Source organism: Corythoichthys intestinalis, chromosome 5, assembly GCF_030265065.1.
Source record: "Corythoichthys intestinalis isolate RoL2023-P3 chromosome 5, ASM3026506v1, whole genome shotgun sequence".
NCBI lineage: Eukaryota > Metazoa > Chordata > Actinopteri > Syngnathiformes > Syngnathidae > Corythoichthys > Corythoichthys intestinalis.
The window spans coordinates 23,963,560-23,979,434 of record NC_080399.1 but is presented as its reverse complement, the minus strand read 5'-3'; the positions used below and the strand labels follow the sequence as shown (position 1 = coordinate 23,979,434).

Below are 15,875 nucleotides of genomic sequence, written 5' to 3'. Positions count from 1 at the left end.
TTTTTATTTATTTTTATTACATTTTCCCCAACATATTTCGATGTTTTTAACATATTGCTTCATTTAAAATTTGTAGTTTAAATTAATTTTCTATATTTGTTCCTTTTAAATAGTTATTATTTAGATTTAAATGTTTTTTATTTAAGTTTTTTTTTTAAATCAAATTTCTATATTTTCTTCCATTTATCTTTTTTAAATTAGGATTTTCTGATATTTTGTTGTATTTTTCAATTTTTTTTTATTTTATATTGTTGTTCAATAAGGGGAGGAGGAAATGTTGCATTTGCTGTATTTTTACAAAAGACAATGATTTTCTTAATTGATTGTTTGTCATATTTTTCTCAAGATGGATTTCCATGAAAACTTAGAGCATTAACCATATGTTCTGAATCTATACTAGCCGAAACAATGAATAATTTTTGCCGCCTGAATGAATGCCAGGGAAGGATGAAAGAAAACACTATTAAATTATTCAACAGCTCCATGCGTTATACGCATAGGAGTACTTGGCACGTCTCCATACACTATTCAATATGTTTATAGTTATAGTAAGTGAGACTTTCATTTTTAATGCAGCCTTTCGCCTTTAAACAATTCAACTCACTTATAGAAAGCTTGGTTCTCCACTCCGCACTTCCAAAGGTGCTTGCAAGCCTCCGGTGTGGGTGCAAAGTATGTCAGGGTGATCTTTGTTTCCTGCACGTTGAAAATAGAAGACAGAGTGCAGGACAATTAAATACCCAGTAGGAGGAAGGCAAATGATGGCTATCCCGTCAAGTTGTGCTCTCACCTCCTTCTGATTTGCATAAATGTGGAATGTCTTGCCCTCAAACTTCAGCTTGGTCACCTCATTCCTATTCGGGTAAGAAAGCACAAACAAACAGGGTTATAAAATATGCATGAAAAGCACTTGAAGATCTCATGAACAGAGGCAGAGCGGACAAAAACAAATGGCTGCAAGTAGTCCCTGGAGGCGAACGGTGAATAGAAGAGAAGGAAACATGAGTACCACACAGTTTCTCAATGAAAATTCCACGTTTAACAATTTCTGACTAGAACTGGTGTGATTAATTAGCCATCTGCGCACACGCAAGCACCCCCCCCCCCCCCCCCCCCAAAACACACACACAGGTGACAGATGGTAGGCATACAAGCAGCAATGCATGCAGTCTTTACTAGTCACTCCGTTAGGTACACCCACATTGGGTAAGATCAAATACAAATTAAAAAATACAAATCATTTTTACACTAAAGAAATTTAAACTAACAGAATTGTGGGAAGAGTCTCTGAAGAGATCCCTTCCTGTTCTAACAACAGTTTAAAACAGGTGAGCGCAAACTACAGTCGTACTACAGTGGTATGAAAAAGTATCTGAACCCTTTGGAATTTCTCACATTTCTGCATAAAATCACCATCAAATGTGATCCGATCTTTGTCAAAATCACACAGATGAAAAAACATTGTTTTAACTAAAACCACCCAAACATTTATAGGTTTTCATATTTTAATGAAGACAGTATGCAAACAATGACAGAAGGGGGAAAATAAATAAGTGAACCCTCTGCCTAAGGAGACTTAAAGAGCAATTGAGACCATTTTTTACCAAACAATTTAAGTCAGGTGTGTGCCCAATCATTCATGAGTGGTTTAAAGCTGCCCTGCCCACTATGAAACACACACCTGGTAAGAATTGCCTTGATGAGAAGCATTGTCTGATGTGCATTGTGGCTCGGTCAAAAGAGCTGTCTGAAGACGTGCGATCAAGGATTGTTGATTTGTATAAAGCTGGGAAAGGATACAAAACCATCACTAAAAGTTTGGGTGTTCATCAATTGACAGTAAGAGAAGTTATCTACAAATGGAGAGAGTTTGGCACTGTTGCTTCTCTCCCAAGGAGTGGCCGTCTACCAAAGATGACGCCAAGAGTTCAGCGCAGAATACTCAGAGAGATAAAAAAAAAAAGAACCCAGGAGTGTCTGCTAAAGACTTACAGAAATCACTGGCACTGTCCAATATCTATGTGCACACATCAACTATATGTAAAACTACGGCCATGGGAGGACTCCAGGGAGGAAGGAACTGCTGTCTAAAAAAAAACCAAAAAATGTTGCTCGTTTAATGTTCATAAAAAGGCACTTGGACACTTAACTGAAGTTTTGGCAAAATATTTTGTGAACTGATGAAACCAAAGTTGAATTGTTTGGGAGTAACACACAACGTCATGTGAGAAGGAAAAATGGAACAGCTCACCAACATTTCCACCTCATCCCCACTGTGAAGCATGGTGGTGGGAGCATCAGGATTTTGGGCTGTTTTGCTGCCTCAGGGCCTGGACAACTTGCAATCATTAAAGGAAGAACGATTTCAAAAGTTTATCAAGATGTTTTGCAGGAAAACCTGAGGCCGTCTGTCAGACAGTTGAAGCTAAAATGTGGATGGATGCTGCAACAAGACAATGATCCAAAACACAGAATTAAATCCACTTCTGAATGGTTTCAGAAGAAAAAAAATACATGTTCTTGAGTGGCCAAGTCCAGACTTGAACCCCATTGAGATGCTGCGCCTCTGTGTGATCTCAAGACAGTGATTCATGCCAGACATCCCATGAATCTGACTGAACTACAGCAGTTTTGTAGAGAAGAATGGGCCAAGATTAGTCCTGATCGATGTGCCAGATTGAGCTGCAGCTACAGGAAGCATCTGGTCTGTCATTGTTTGCATGCTATGCTCATTAAAATACGAAAACTTATAAATGTTTGGCTGGTTTTAGTTAAAGCAGACACTGTTTTTTCATCTGTGTGATTGTGACAAAGATCACATCACATTTGATGATGATTTCATGAAGAAATGTGAGAAATTCCAAAAGGTTCAGATACTTTTTCATACCACTGTTTTCCACAAAGGGCTGCAGTGGGTATGGGTTTTCGTTCCAACCCATTAAGACAGTCCTTCTCAAATAGGTGGGTGCAAACTTATCAATGCCAGGGGAGCGCATGTGACCTCAGGGAACAAACTTTATTGCCGTACTACAATAAAGTGTAATTGCACATCCACTCAATGGGTGGCAGTGGCGCTCTCATTTTGCAACAAATGAGCACACAGCAAAGAGCAGGAGATATGTAGGGCATTGAACAAACCCTTCAGCGACACCATGAAAAAACATTTGTCGGATGTCCCAGCTAAGATGAGGAAATATGACAAAACGTACGTAGCATTACGCTTTACTTTTAAAGGGATTCATGGATAGAAAGATAAGCGTTATTATGAGTTAAAATAATTTGATATTGAGACCCCTCTTGATGTAGGTTGCCATTGTTGTTGTTGTTGCAGGGCGGTGACGTCACATGGTTACGCTGCCGAGCTTCCAGAGTATGACTCTAGCTACATAAACACGTCATCTGTTCAACCCTTTCAATCTGAACCCGAGAGGAACATTAATCGACAGCACTGTCGATATTTCACAAAACCAGCAGCAAACGCAAAATGAACAGGAAAGACGGGATGAGACGAGAAGAGAGTAGGGAGAAGGAAAAAAAAGTTCTGCCAAAATGTGCAGACACCAGCGAAACGTCCTACAAGAGGCGAATTTGACACCCAGAGTACTACCGTGCGCTTTCAGCTTTTGTTTAGATGCATACAGACAGAACATACTAAAGAGGCCTAGTAATATCAAATAAGAGTGATTTAAATATGCTATGTGACTAATGTGGTCAACAGATCTACAACCTGCTTTAAAGCTACCACAAGAAGACACTATGGTTAAAAGTTTGAGAAGGAAACACAGGCAAAAAGTACTTTGAGGCAATAAAAGGTATAAAAGACACAATAAAAACACAAATAGTAAGTTCTCGCCGCTTTTAACCGATGAGCGCATGTGTTGGACATCTCGCCGCGTAGAAGGAATTGCAGTAACCTGGTAGTATTCGTCGAGTGACAATGTCAATTTACGTCATTACGCCGAGTGTCCATTGCAGGTATAAAAACATGGCGCCCTCCATAGGTCAAAACATGTGCTAATTATAAATTTTTAAATTAATGGCAATATTTTTATGGGTTTCTTATAACATATTTTAGTAAAAGAGAACAATTGTGGCTTATTAGAGCCTGCAAGTCTTTAAGTCTGAGGTTCCCTTTAATACAGTGGGAGACAAGGCAAGACCGGTATGTTTATTGAGTCTAAAAATGTCTGGAGTGGACAGCATGAAGCCAAATCAATTAAAACGTCACTTAAAGACATTTGACCCTAATCACATTGATAAGCCGCTCAATTTTTTTTTTTTCTTTTTCAGCAAAAACGTGCTGAATATTGCCAAAAATCATCCCGCTTTGTGAGTGCTACGTCAGTAAACCAGCGAGCACTGTTAGCATCACATAAGGTGGCATACCAAGCTGCTCGATGCAAAAAAAAACACCATAGCAAAGGTCAAGGTCTCGATCATGCTGGATGATACCAGTGCTGCAAAAAGAACTGTCCCTCTGTCCGATTACACTGTCGCTTTTGTTTTATTAATTTTTGTTTTTTTTGGTCAAACGGTTTGGCATATTGCGCTCTGAGTTAATGTTGCTAATCAATTCGAATTTATTATTGTCTAATGATTTTATGCTGTGGTGATCCTTGAAAGGAAAAGAAGAAAGTAAAATAAGAAGACATTTAAATTTTATTTTTCGGTATCAAATGGTCAAAAAATGTACCGAGTGAATTGATTGTGTGAATGTGGCTCTTTTTTTAATTTCAGGTAAATTTAAATATTTCCTCTTACAAATAAAAACAATGTTAATAAAGTAATTTATATTACTTTTTTCATTAATGTTAACAAGTCATAATTTGTTGCTAACCCAAAGAATGTTGTTTAATTTAATTGTTTTTTTTACTATTTCATTCATTTTAAGGGGGGACCAGGGGCCAGGCTGAAAAGTGTCATTGCATGAAATTGACTTTCCTACATATATATAAAGGTTATAAAGCAATAAAACTGCAACAAAAACAAATGAAATGAACAAAAAAATATATTTTTATATTGGGTCAGTTATTTTTTCGAACAGATCATGTGACTAGCACCTTAGATGGTCATTTGGTTTGCATATACAGTGTTTCCCACCAATGAACGAGACTGTGGCGGGCCGCCACAGTCTCATTTGCCCCCCTGCCGAGAAAAAAAAAAAAAAGATAATAATTAGACGCGTCAGTCAGCCGATTACACAGCTGTAGCCCACTCCACTCTACTACCCGCGCGAGCGAGAGCGTGCACGTGCGTGCGTGCACCCACACAGACACACACGCCAACAGGTCGCGCTCATAGACGGGACTACTAGCCTGGTACACCAGACTCATAGCTGTCTGGCCACCATTCAGTAGAAAAAAATTTCCAGGGCGGAGCCAGCCACAGGAAATAGACAGCGGAGTGGACCAATCAGCGACGGGCTGACGTGACGTCAGTAACGCTACAAGAAACTAGCGAGAGACATTTCAACATATTCAACATGGCTAGTGCGAGACAACTGTTGGTTTTAGCGGCTCGATGTGTTTTTGGTCATGTAAAACCGAATTTACCGCGGAGTGGAACATATTGCCGGCTCTCCCGTTGAGCCACTTGGCAGGAGTTGCTCTGGTCATTCCAGTCTCCAGTGTCAACTGCGAGAGGGACTTCTCCACAATGAACAGGGTAAGGGCATGACTAGAGGTGCTGACAGGTGTGCCAAATATGCATAATATTTGGTGTGAATGTAATACCCCTTTCCCACTGGCCAAAAAACCCGTGTCAACCCGCTAACAATCGGCTTTTGGTGGAAGTGAGAAAGGTGCAGCGACCCGCTTCGACCCGTGTCAATCAACCCGCCAAGCGACCCGCGTCAAAATCACCTCGGCTCTGATCGCCATGCAGTGTGAAAGCAAAACCCCGGGTCAACAGTCAACACCCTAATCTACGTGGTGACGTAGGCTAGTACGTGATGAGTCATAACAAAAACAAAAACCATGTGCTCTAGCACGGATCCACATACAGCGAACAGTTGGTGTAGCACGGTTAGCAATAGCCATAACAGATGAAACAAAGGCTCTTCTCCTCCTTCTGTGACGTACACGACTCCTTTCAATTTCAAGCCAAAATTCACATCGCCTACGTTGCCTCAGCACAAGCAGAGTGTTGATCCATTGCTGCATTTCGACCATTTTGAGGGCAGTAAAAAGCATGAAAACAGAGAACACAAACGGAAAGGAAGCTTCTATGTTGCTTTGCATTGTTTACTTCCTTGAACTGAATGAATTCGGTCGCACTTGTCGAAGCGCATCTTAGCGTGGTGACGTCACGAACCTTACGCACGGCTGAGGAGGGGTTGGGGGTTAGACGGGTGGAAAAAAAAAAAAAAAAGACACGGCTTTTTTTTGTCAATGGGAAAGGTGCCAAATGCCAATTGCTAGCGCGTTGCATCGGCTTGGAAAAACGCGCGTTGACCCACTAGTTTCAGTGGGAAAGGGGTATATGGTGCATAATTGTCAAGTAAAGGAGAGTACAAGGTCAAATCAGACCTCAGGAACAGACTGCAAGGAGAACACCTTGCTGCCTGCCTGAGAGTCTCCATAAATGGACCAAGCCCTGATGCGTTCAATTTTGGAAGAGCTATGGGAATTTTCTTCACAAAGCCAGGAAAAATTAAATGTTCAATGGCAGGGTGCAGAGTGTGTCAGTAGTGAGTGAATGAACAATGGATTGAATGAGTGAGTGAATGAATTAATGACTTTGTGTAATGGCTTTTTGATTCAAGATTAAATTTGAAATATTCCTGATATGCCTTTGTGTGTTCTTAAGGATGATACCAACCTGTTATGGTCATATACAGCAATTTATATTACATTCAGTGGTCTCAAAATGCCCTAAAGAGATACACCAGGCTTGAAAATGTACACACACACCCTACCCCAAGGGTCAGAGACCCTCCCACCACAGTCTCCTAAAATCCTGTGGGAAACACTGAACTCTACCTCCATATGGTTCCGCCAAGGGGATACAAATTTTGACTGGGGTAACTACATTGGCACGACACCGGCGGGCGTATCATATTCAATGGATGACGATCTTGGCGAAAAATATTGCCTAAGCAGCCTGATTTAGAATTCCCCTCAAGAATGATGGGAAACAAAAAAACACTCATTGTCAACTTATTATTATAAATATTCTTGCAAGTTAATTTTATTGCTGACACTGCGTTTCGAGGTCATCAACATGTTGTGCCCCCATTTCTCCAAAAGTCAAACTCCGCCTATGATTTCATTGCTGATTGTACAAACACATCGAGAGCTTATTGTCACATTTGGTACCTGTCATGTATCTAAAAATGACAAACCAAACTCCAGTGGGTATGCTGTAATAATGTGTGTCTACACCACACAACATTAATGAACTCACCACTTGAGGAAATGAACTCTCTTGTTTCCCTGCAGGACCACAAACCCAAAAGGTGTGAAGGCAAGGAAAGCCGGATTCCCCGACACATCCTGAAAGGTATATAAATCATCAAATGATGACACAACATGTGTTGTTGTTGTTTACAATCCACACATTTGAGCCCACCTTGCACGGATGTGGATCAACACCATATGTTTCCAGCATCTGGGCCTTCAACAGGAAATTTCGCTCTGATGTTTCAGGGGTTTGTCCGCTGAGAGAAATGTGAAACGGGCATGAACATAAGCAAAATATGTAACATAATACACTTCGACTAGGCATGTGCCGATAACCGGTATACCGTGGTATGAAAACGTCACGGTTTCAAAACCGCAAAAATTTTCCGTCATACCGTCCCTATGGTATTACCTATTTTTTATGTACCATAAATGCAGGGAGAAATCCCTCGCTTGCAGCTGCAAGGCTCAACCCTCCCCCACTGGTTGTTGCTCAGTGTCGGTGAGTCAGCTGTGCTACAGGATGAATGGAGGAGGTGAAACTCCTGAACTTTTTCCCCCATGGAAGAAAACGAAATTGCTGATATGGGAATACTTCGACTACAAATAGTTACAGACGGCCGCGGTTTATAGACGGAAGGCAAACAGACATGTAAAATATGTTTGCGGAGGGTGGCTGCCAAGGAGGGAATACATTCAATATGATTTCGCATTTATACAAAATTCAAGGTTAGTAAACACTATCATGAACGTTTCCCTCCAGCTACGAGAGTGAACTCAAGCGTGTTTAGTGTGTCTAGCGGTGGTAAAGAATGTGTTTTTTTCTCTCTAGCAACTGTGTTGAGAAAGAGTGTGTATCATATAAACATGACACGAGTCATACACGTGCATTTGATAGAAAATAATTCAATTATTTTTGTTCTGATGATAATAATGTTAAGCTGCGACTGTGGGTTTACGCTCACCTAAAGGACTGCATTTATTTTAATTTTATTTAGAATATTACCGGTAGTTATTTTTTATTTTAATTTAAAACATTATACCGTAATTTTCTGAATATTAGCCGCTACTTTTTTCTTTCATTTAGAATCCTGCAGCTTATAGTCCAGTGTGGCTTATTTGTTGATTTATTTGGGTTAATAGGTAAATCTTTTTTTACAGCAGCGTCATAAGACTCTCATAAGACCGTCATAATTTTGACATGAAACTATCATGGCTTTTGACAGATGTAATTAAGTGTCATCTGGCAAATTATGTCACTGAATTCATTTAAAGTGTGATAATTTGCCAGATAACACTAAATGACATCCGTTATAAGCATTCATTTATGCAGATGACAGTGTCACATCATAATTATGATTGTCTAATGACAGTCTTATGGTGCCACTGTAAAATAAAGTATTAGCAAATACCATAACTGGCAATTAATGAAACAATTGGAGCAGTAACTGAAGAAATTATTAGCACAGAACATGAATTTTGATTGATATCTGTAGCGATGCAATGCTGCTAGGAGGCATGTTGGACAAAAACAGTGTTGACAGCAGGTGGCAGCAGAGGTTGACCGTCTCCCCTAAAGAAGGCAGTGATGGCCAAATGAATATTCTTGAGGCAATGAAGCTGTGCAGCCAATTGGTTCAAAGCTTTATGGTGGTTAATTTGGTCTTATGACAGATGCCACAGTCAAATAGAATGTTACCGGTTAATATACGTATTTTGGTGTAAATATCCCATAATACAGTGAGGACAGTTGCGGCTTATAGTCCAGTGCAGCTCATCTATGAACAAATGCCGTTTTTGTAGCAAATTTAGTGGGTGCGTCTTATAGTCAGGTGCACCTTATAGTGCGAAAATTCGGGTACTTTTGTTCCAATTCGCTAGTATGTTTTGAAAAATAAAAATCCAGTTCAATGGAATTTTTTTTAAAACCCAGATATCTCAAAGTAGCACATTTTAGAGCTGTAATTGCAATACCGTATACCGTAAAATCGTGATGTTTTTCCGTAAGGTTATCATTCCGTCAGAATCTCGTACCGGTACATGCCTACTTCTGACTCTCATGTGGAAATCAAAAAGAGTGGCTCATGGAGGAAAAACAAAAATAAAAAACCTACAAAGGTTTAGTTTGATGCAAAATATTCTATAAAAGATTAAATATTATTTCCATACCGCCCCAACAGAACACTCCTCTCTCAGAATGCAGGTCTACTGGTAGTTCCCAGGGTTTCTAAAAGTACTGTCGGAGCTAGAGCCTTTAGCAATGAAGCCCGTTGTATGGAATCAGCTTCCAGCTAATATTAAAGAAGCCGAGACAGTCTGCACATTTAAGATTAGATTAAAAACGTTCGTATTCGACGAAGTTTATGGTCAGGCTAGTTGAAGTGGGATTAGACTCACAGTTCAGTCTAAGCTGCACTAGAAGCTATTATACTGGGGGAAGTACAGCCACTGAGTTCTATCTCCTTTTTCTCACTATACCTACCACTTGTCTTACTTTATTTCTATTTTCCAGTGATAATATCTAGTTAACTAGTCTCTTCATTACTAGTCACCCGGTGCCCCCTTGTCCCTTCCCCTCTGGGGAGGGGCTATTTTTCAGCTGCACCCTCCTGACTATCCGGACCCCTGGCTGGATGGACGTCCTCGTTGCCACCTCTGTCTCATCTGGCTAGATGGACCTCTTCTTGTTCCTTTACTCTACTGCATCTTTACAGACTGTAACCCCGTCTGCTAATTCCCATTAGCAGTCCTGGTGCATCCTGTCTATCCGTCCTGGGAGTAGATCTCTCCTGACTGTGGTACTCCCCAAGGTTTCTCATTTTCTCCCAAAGAGCTTGGAGTTTTCGGAGTTTTTCCTTGCCGACATGGAGGGTCCAAGGATGGGGGATGCCCAGGACTTGAACTTCATTTATTCATTTTTGTTTACTTCATTTGCTGTTTCTGACTGTGTATCATATTGCCTCTGCAAAGCCCTTTGAGACAACCTTGTTGTGATTTAGGGCTATAAAAATAAAATTAAACTAAATTGAAATATGTTATATATACATGTTAGGGCTGTCAAAATTATTGCGTTAACGGGCGGTAATTATTTTTTAAAATTAATCACGTTAAAATGTTTGACGCAATTAACGGACAAATGCCCCGCTCAAGCAGATTAAAATGACAGCACAGTGAAATGTGTGCTTGTTGTGTTTTTCGGAATTTTGTCGCCCTCTGCTGGCGCTTGGGTTCGACTGATTTTATAGGCTTCAGCACCCATGAGCATTGTGTAAGTAATTATTGACAACAATGGCGAGCTACTAGTTTATTTTTTGATTGAAAATTTTACAAATTTTATTAAAACGAAAACATGAAGAGGGCTTTTAATATAAAATTTCTATAACTTGTACTAACATTTATCTTTTAAGATAAGATAAGATAAGAAGACCTTTATTGATCCCACCATGGGGAAAGGACTTTAAGAACTACAAGTCTTTCTATCCACGGATCGCTTTAACAGAATGTTAATAATGGTAATGCCATCTTGTTGATTTATTGTTATAATAAAAGAAATACAGTACTTATGTACCGTATGTTGAATGTATATATCCATCTTGTGTCTTATCTTTCCATTCCAACAATAATTTACAGAAAAATATGGCATATTTTATAGATGGTTTGAATTGCAATTAATTGCGATTAATTACGATTAATTAATTTTTAAGCTGTAATTAACTCGATTAAAAATTTTAATAGTTTGACACCCCTAATAAATATACATGTTGTCACATGTAATAAGTTAGCTGTTTTTGCCCTTTTATCACGAGTTATGAGCTTTTGTTTTACCTTTTAAAGGCCAATCATTGGTTGCCATTGACAACGCTAGATGCCCAATCCATTTTGACTGGAAGGGGCAAATGAACGCCCCTCCCAGTCAAAATGGATTGGACGTCTCGCGCCGTAAATGTCACTGAAACATGAGCCTTCACATTTCACAGCCGGTCTTCCTGGTTTTAAATGATTTGGATATCTATCGCCATCAATGGCATGTAATGAGCTAAATATTAAGAAAAAATAAAAATACAGTCTTACTTAGGAGCCGTATCCAGTGTGTATTTCTTTTTTTATTCATTTTCATTTCATCAATTTAAGTTTTATTAACATTGTACTCATTTATAAATGTATTTGTATTACAAAAATAATATAAAATGCAACAATGAAAAAAAATTATATTGATTTTAAATGACCAAAAATAATCACTGGCTTTATAAAAGGTTAATTAAAGGTGCCAATTTTTGAGTAGCTGTCCACTTTCGTGACCTCTGTCCCTGAAAGGGTTAACAGCATTGCGCCAACACCTCGTGTGGAAAACATTTGCCACTAGTGGGCAGCAGAGTCTCAAATAACACCAATACAGCACAGTTCCCACACAACTGTGTTTTATCATATTTGATGGTAGCTTTGCATGTAATATGATTACCATCTTTAATTCATAAAAAAAAATCATATTGACAATTTGATCATTTTGCGTTGTTTGTTTTTTAACCCCAAAATTATAACGCCTCTAATTTTTGTTGATATTAATCTTTTGCCACAATGTGAGTTACATCGTAACAAAAACGTAACAGATGGAAGAATTAGAGAATAGAGAAAAGAAAATAGCAAAGAGGAAAATATTGGATTTTGAAGTGGACACGAGTACCGCTCGAAGCTATATAGGAGATAGAAGAAAGGGAGAATGATGATCAAAACTCAAAAGAAGAGAAGAACAGGAAGAGAAGAAAGTACAGAAAGACAGCAAATGTTTTTATTCTTACATGAGTTCCGTCTTGTGTATATCTGAGATCCGCCGCTCTAGTTTCTCCGAATGTTTGGGAAAGAACTGGAATTTTGAGCTGTAACCTTCCGGATGCTTCCCGGGGTCGTAATTCCCGATCTCAGCTGAAGGAAAGAACACAACTGGTTAAACTGGCAGTGAATGATCATGTTTCAGTGCCAGCCCTCCTGATTAAAATGGATTAGTCATCTATCGCAGTCAGCGGCAGCTAATGAGTTATAGGGCTTTCATGGCACCGTACACTTGGTGATTTCTCCTAAAATAGATCCCCTCCAGCACTGGCAATGCTTTCTATGATACCATCTACACAGGAGGATGATAAGAGGCCGAACAACCACTTCAAAGATTCTATTAGGCTCTACAGTACGGACAAGTTAATGCAGAGTTAGTGAGGACGAACCGAAGCGGGTCCATATGTTACCTTCCATTACCTTGAAGGATGTATGCAGCCAGTAACGCGGCATCCGAGGTTTTGCACAGGAGGCGGCCGTGGTAAAGGTCTCTTTTGATTTGCAGGAAGACGAGATATCTGCAACCAAAATGACAACACCAAGCTCAGCGGGTGGGGGAATACATCCTCACAGGGAAAGAGCATAGTATTCCATGACGTCAATGTTTTTCATTCCTCTGATCAGTTGGTGCGAGCAAAACGTGTTAGAGCCAAAACATAGATGTCTGCAAACAATAATACCAAGGGCGTAGGTTTGCATAGGGACAACACTACCAACTTTTCAGGATGCTCAAATTGACCCCACCAACTTTTAAGTAACCTTATATGCATGATATATTGAGTTCAATTATATAGGTCAATTAGATTGTCTTCTCATATGTTACAAGTATAGAATTTACCCTACCATTATTAAGTGAACTTTTTTTATTATGTTCAAACTTACATTTAACCCTTTTCACTTGCTGAATATGCCAGTCCATTTCCCCCCCCCTCAAACGCACAAATGCAGGGGGGACGAGGAACCCAAATCGGCTTCCTCACGGGAGTAACGTCACAGACATGCGCAATTGCGCAGTGGCAATCGAGAAAGCAGAGAGATAAGACATAACAACGGCTGAAGCGGAGAAAGAGGGAGCGCGAAAGATTATTGACGCACCAAAGACATTGAAAGCAGGCATATGGAGACATTTTGGCTTCTATGAGGTTGGTGGGAAACTTGACCAAACTTATGCGGTATGTAAAAAATGAAAGGCTGCTACTGTGTGTAAAGAAAAAAAAAAGAAAGCCCTGGTCTCATTCAAAGCACTAATTAAATGCTGTGATGTTTTTATTTTTATTTTTATATATATTACTATTTTCATTTGACTACAACCAGGAATGACACAAGAGCCTATAAAAAGTTGTTTAATGTCTGACCGCTTGTGTTGCCTCATGATTCACGAAAAATATGCTTGGCTTTAGCATTTTAATGCATCCCAGGCTTTAATGCATCGTGATGCATTGCCGAATCGAACCGAATCGAATCGTGGCCCTCCGAATCGTAATCGAATCGAATCGTGAGGGCAGTGCCGATGCACACCTCTAATATATATATTAGGGCTGTCAAACGATTAAAATTTTTAATCGAGTTAATTACAGCTTAAAAATTAATTAATCGTAATTAATCGCAATCAATCGCAATTCATACCATCTATAAAATATGCCGTATTTTTCTGTAAATCATATATATATTCTGTAAAATAAATTGTTGGAATGGAAAGATAAGACACAAGATGGATATATACATTCAACACTGTAGTGGGCATTTCACTCTACTGTCATTTAAATCTGTCTATGCTGTCCTCACTCCGAAGCGTCTACTTTTTCCAAAGTTAGACAGCTAGTGAACGACGCCTTAATAGACTTCTGCCTTTTTTATCTGATTTATTAATAAAACAGCCTCAAACCATTGTCCTCTTTAGAACGTCGTAAAACTACAAAAAAAAGTACACAAGCATTGCATTAGCAACAACGTTAGCTCAGCACGCTATACAGGTTCACTAAACATAAACAAAAAGCGTCTCATACAAAAAATATAACATTGCGCTTACTAATATAATATGTACATTCTTTACAACAACCATACTTACGGACAAATCTTGTCCAAGGATCATATAAGCACAACATTATCAGCCCGAGATGTCGTGCAGCCATAATGAACTGGCAAGAAAACAATAAACCATGTCGCAAAGCGACCACAAGAGTTCGCTGTTGGACAGCACAAAAAGCCTTGCTGTAAAACTTACCAAAAGGCAGAATACTTTCTGAGCGGGACATGTGCGTTAATTGCGTCAAATATTTTAACGTGATTAATTTTAAAAATTAATTACTGCGCGTTAACGCGATAATTTTGACAGCCCTAATATATATATATATATATATATATATATATATATATATATATATATACAGTGGGGAGAACAAGTATTTGATACACAGTCAATGGGAAAACCCATTGGCAGTGTATCAAATACTTGCTCTCCCCACTGTGTATATATATATATATATATATATATTTTTTTTTAATCATTTTGGTGCATCTATTGTACTGTATAGAAAACCATCAAAATTCTATGGTTAAGGCATGACAGTGCTGGTGTCAAGAAATAAATTAGTCCATGCAATTATCCATTAGGCCCACGTACCAAATGCAAATACTGCCACTTGAAGCCTGAAATGCTCTCTGAATGTCCATTAGTACTGGGTGGCAACACTATTATTAGACAAGAGCAAAAACTAATCATGACAATAAGACTGTCCAGTGATTGTTTTTCATTATCTACACTCATTACCCACAAGCTAATAACTCTTGCTGCGTGCTGGAAAGAGTGGCCGCCTTATAAGTGCCTTGAACGGAATCTGACAATCACTTCTGCATTTTTATATTTCCAGCTTTGCAATAAAATCGTTACCGTAACGACAAAAGGATCTTTGCATGAGCCAGTTATAAATCCAAACCGTCCCCACAGAGCAAGACTAGCGGGAGCGCCCACCAAATGGGCCTTGTAAGTGATTAATTACACTACCTTTGCACCACCATAACACACGCGTCTCTTCTTTTCCTGACTCCCTTATGCAGGGACTCATTTCACCTGTGCTCCCCTTCAGCCCCCATTTCTCCCCTGACCATTTTATTAGCCATGTGTCACACGCATTGTTGTTTTTGTCAAAGATGACGATAACGAAAATATTTCGTCGACGAACCTTTTTTTTTTTTCGTGACTATGGTGTGTTGATGATGAGCAAAAAACGTGTCATGGGAGACGAGAACATAATGAGATGAATGCCAGTTTTCGTCTGACGAGACAAAAATGCGACATAGTAGTTCCTGTCATATGCTAACAATATGTGACATTATCATATTGCATGTAGAGTATTTCAGCCTGCATCGTAGTGTTTGGTTCATGTCACTGCGCCTCTCTGAGTTTAGGATGTGTTTCAAGTAGGGCTGTCAAAATTATCACGTTAACGGGCGGTAATTAATTTTTTAAAATTAATCACGTTAAAATATTTGACGCAATTAACGCACATGCCCCGCTCAGATTTAAATGACAGTAGAGTGAAATGCCCACATGTTAATTGTGTTTTATGGAGTTTTGTCGCCCTCTGCTGGTGCTTGGGTGCGACTGATTTTATAGGCTTCAGCACCCATGAGCGGGCTACAACAATG

At 39.3% G+C, this 15,875-nt stretch overlaps 1 protein-coding gene across 2 annotated transcripts in view; it reads right to left on the bottom strand.

The window, feature by feature from the left end:
* Positions 1–15,875, bottom strand: part of LOC130915896 (FERM domain-containing protein 5) — a 126,818-nt gene that overhangs the window by 18,979 nt on the left and 91,964 nt on the right. The window contains exons 5-10 of one of the 2 annotated variants that reach the window (XM_057836087.1): positions 12,648–12,745; positions 12,197–12,320; positions 7,570–7,657; positions 7,405–7,493; positions 791–854; positions 605–696 (exon numbers count right to left, since the gene is read on the bottom strand). In XM_057836087.1, coding sequence (XP_057692070.1) covers positions 605–696; positions 791–854; positions 7,405–7,493; positions 7,570–7,657; positions 12,197–12,320; positions 12,648–12,745 — 555 coding nt within the window. The remainder of the gene's footprint in view (positions 1–604; positions 697–790; positions 855–7,404; positions 7,494–7,569; positions 7,658–12,196; positions 12,321–12,647; positions 12,746–15,875) is intronic. The other variant, XM_057836088.1, reaches the window with a different exon arrangement.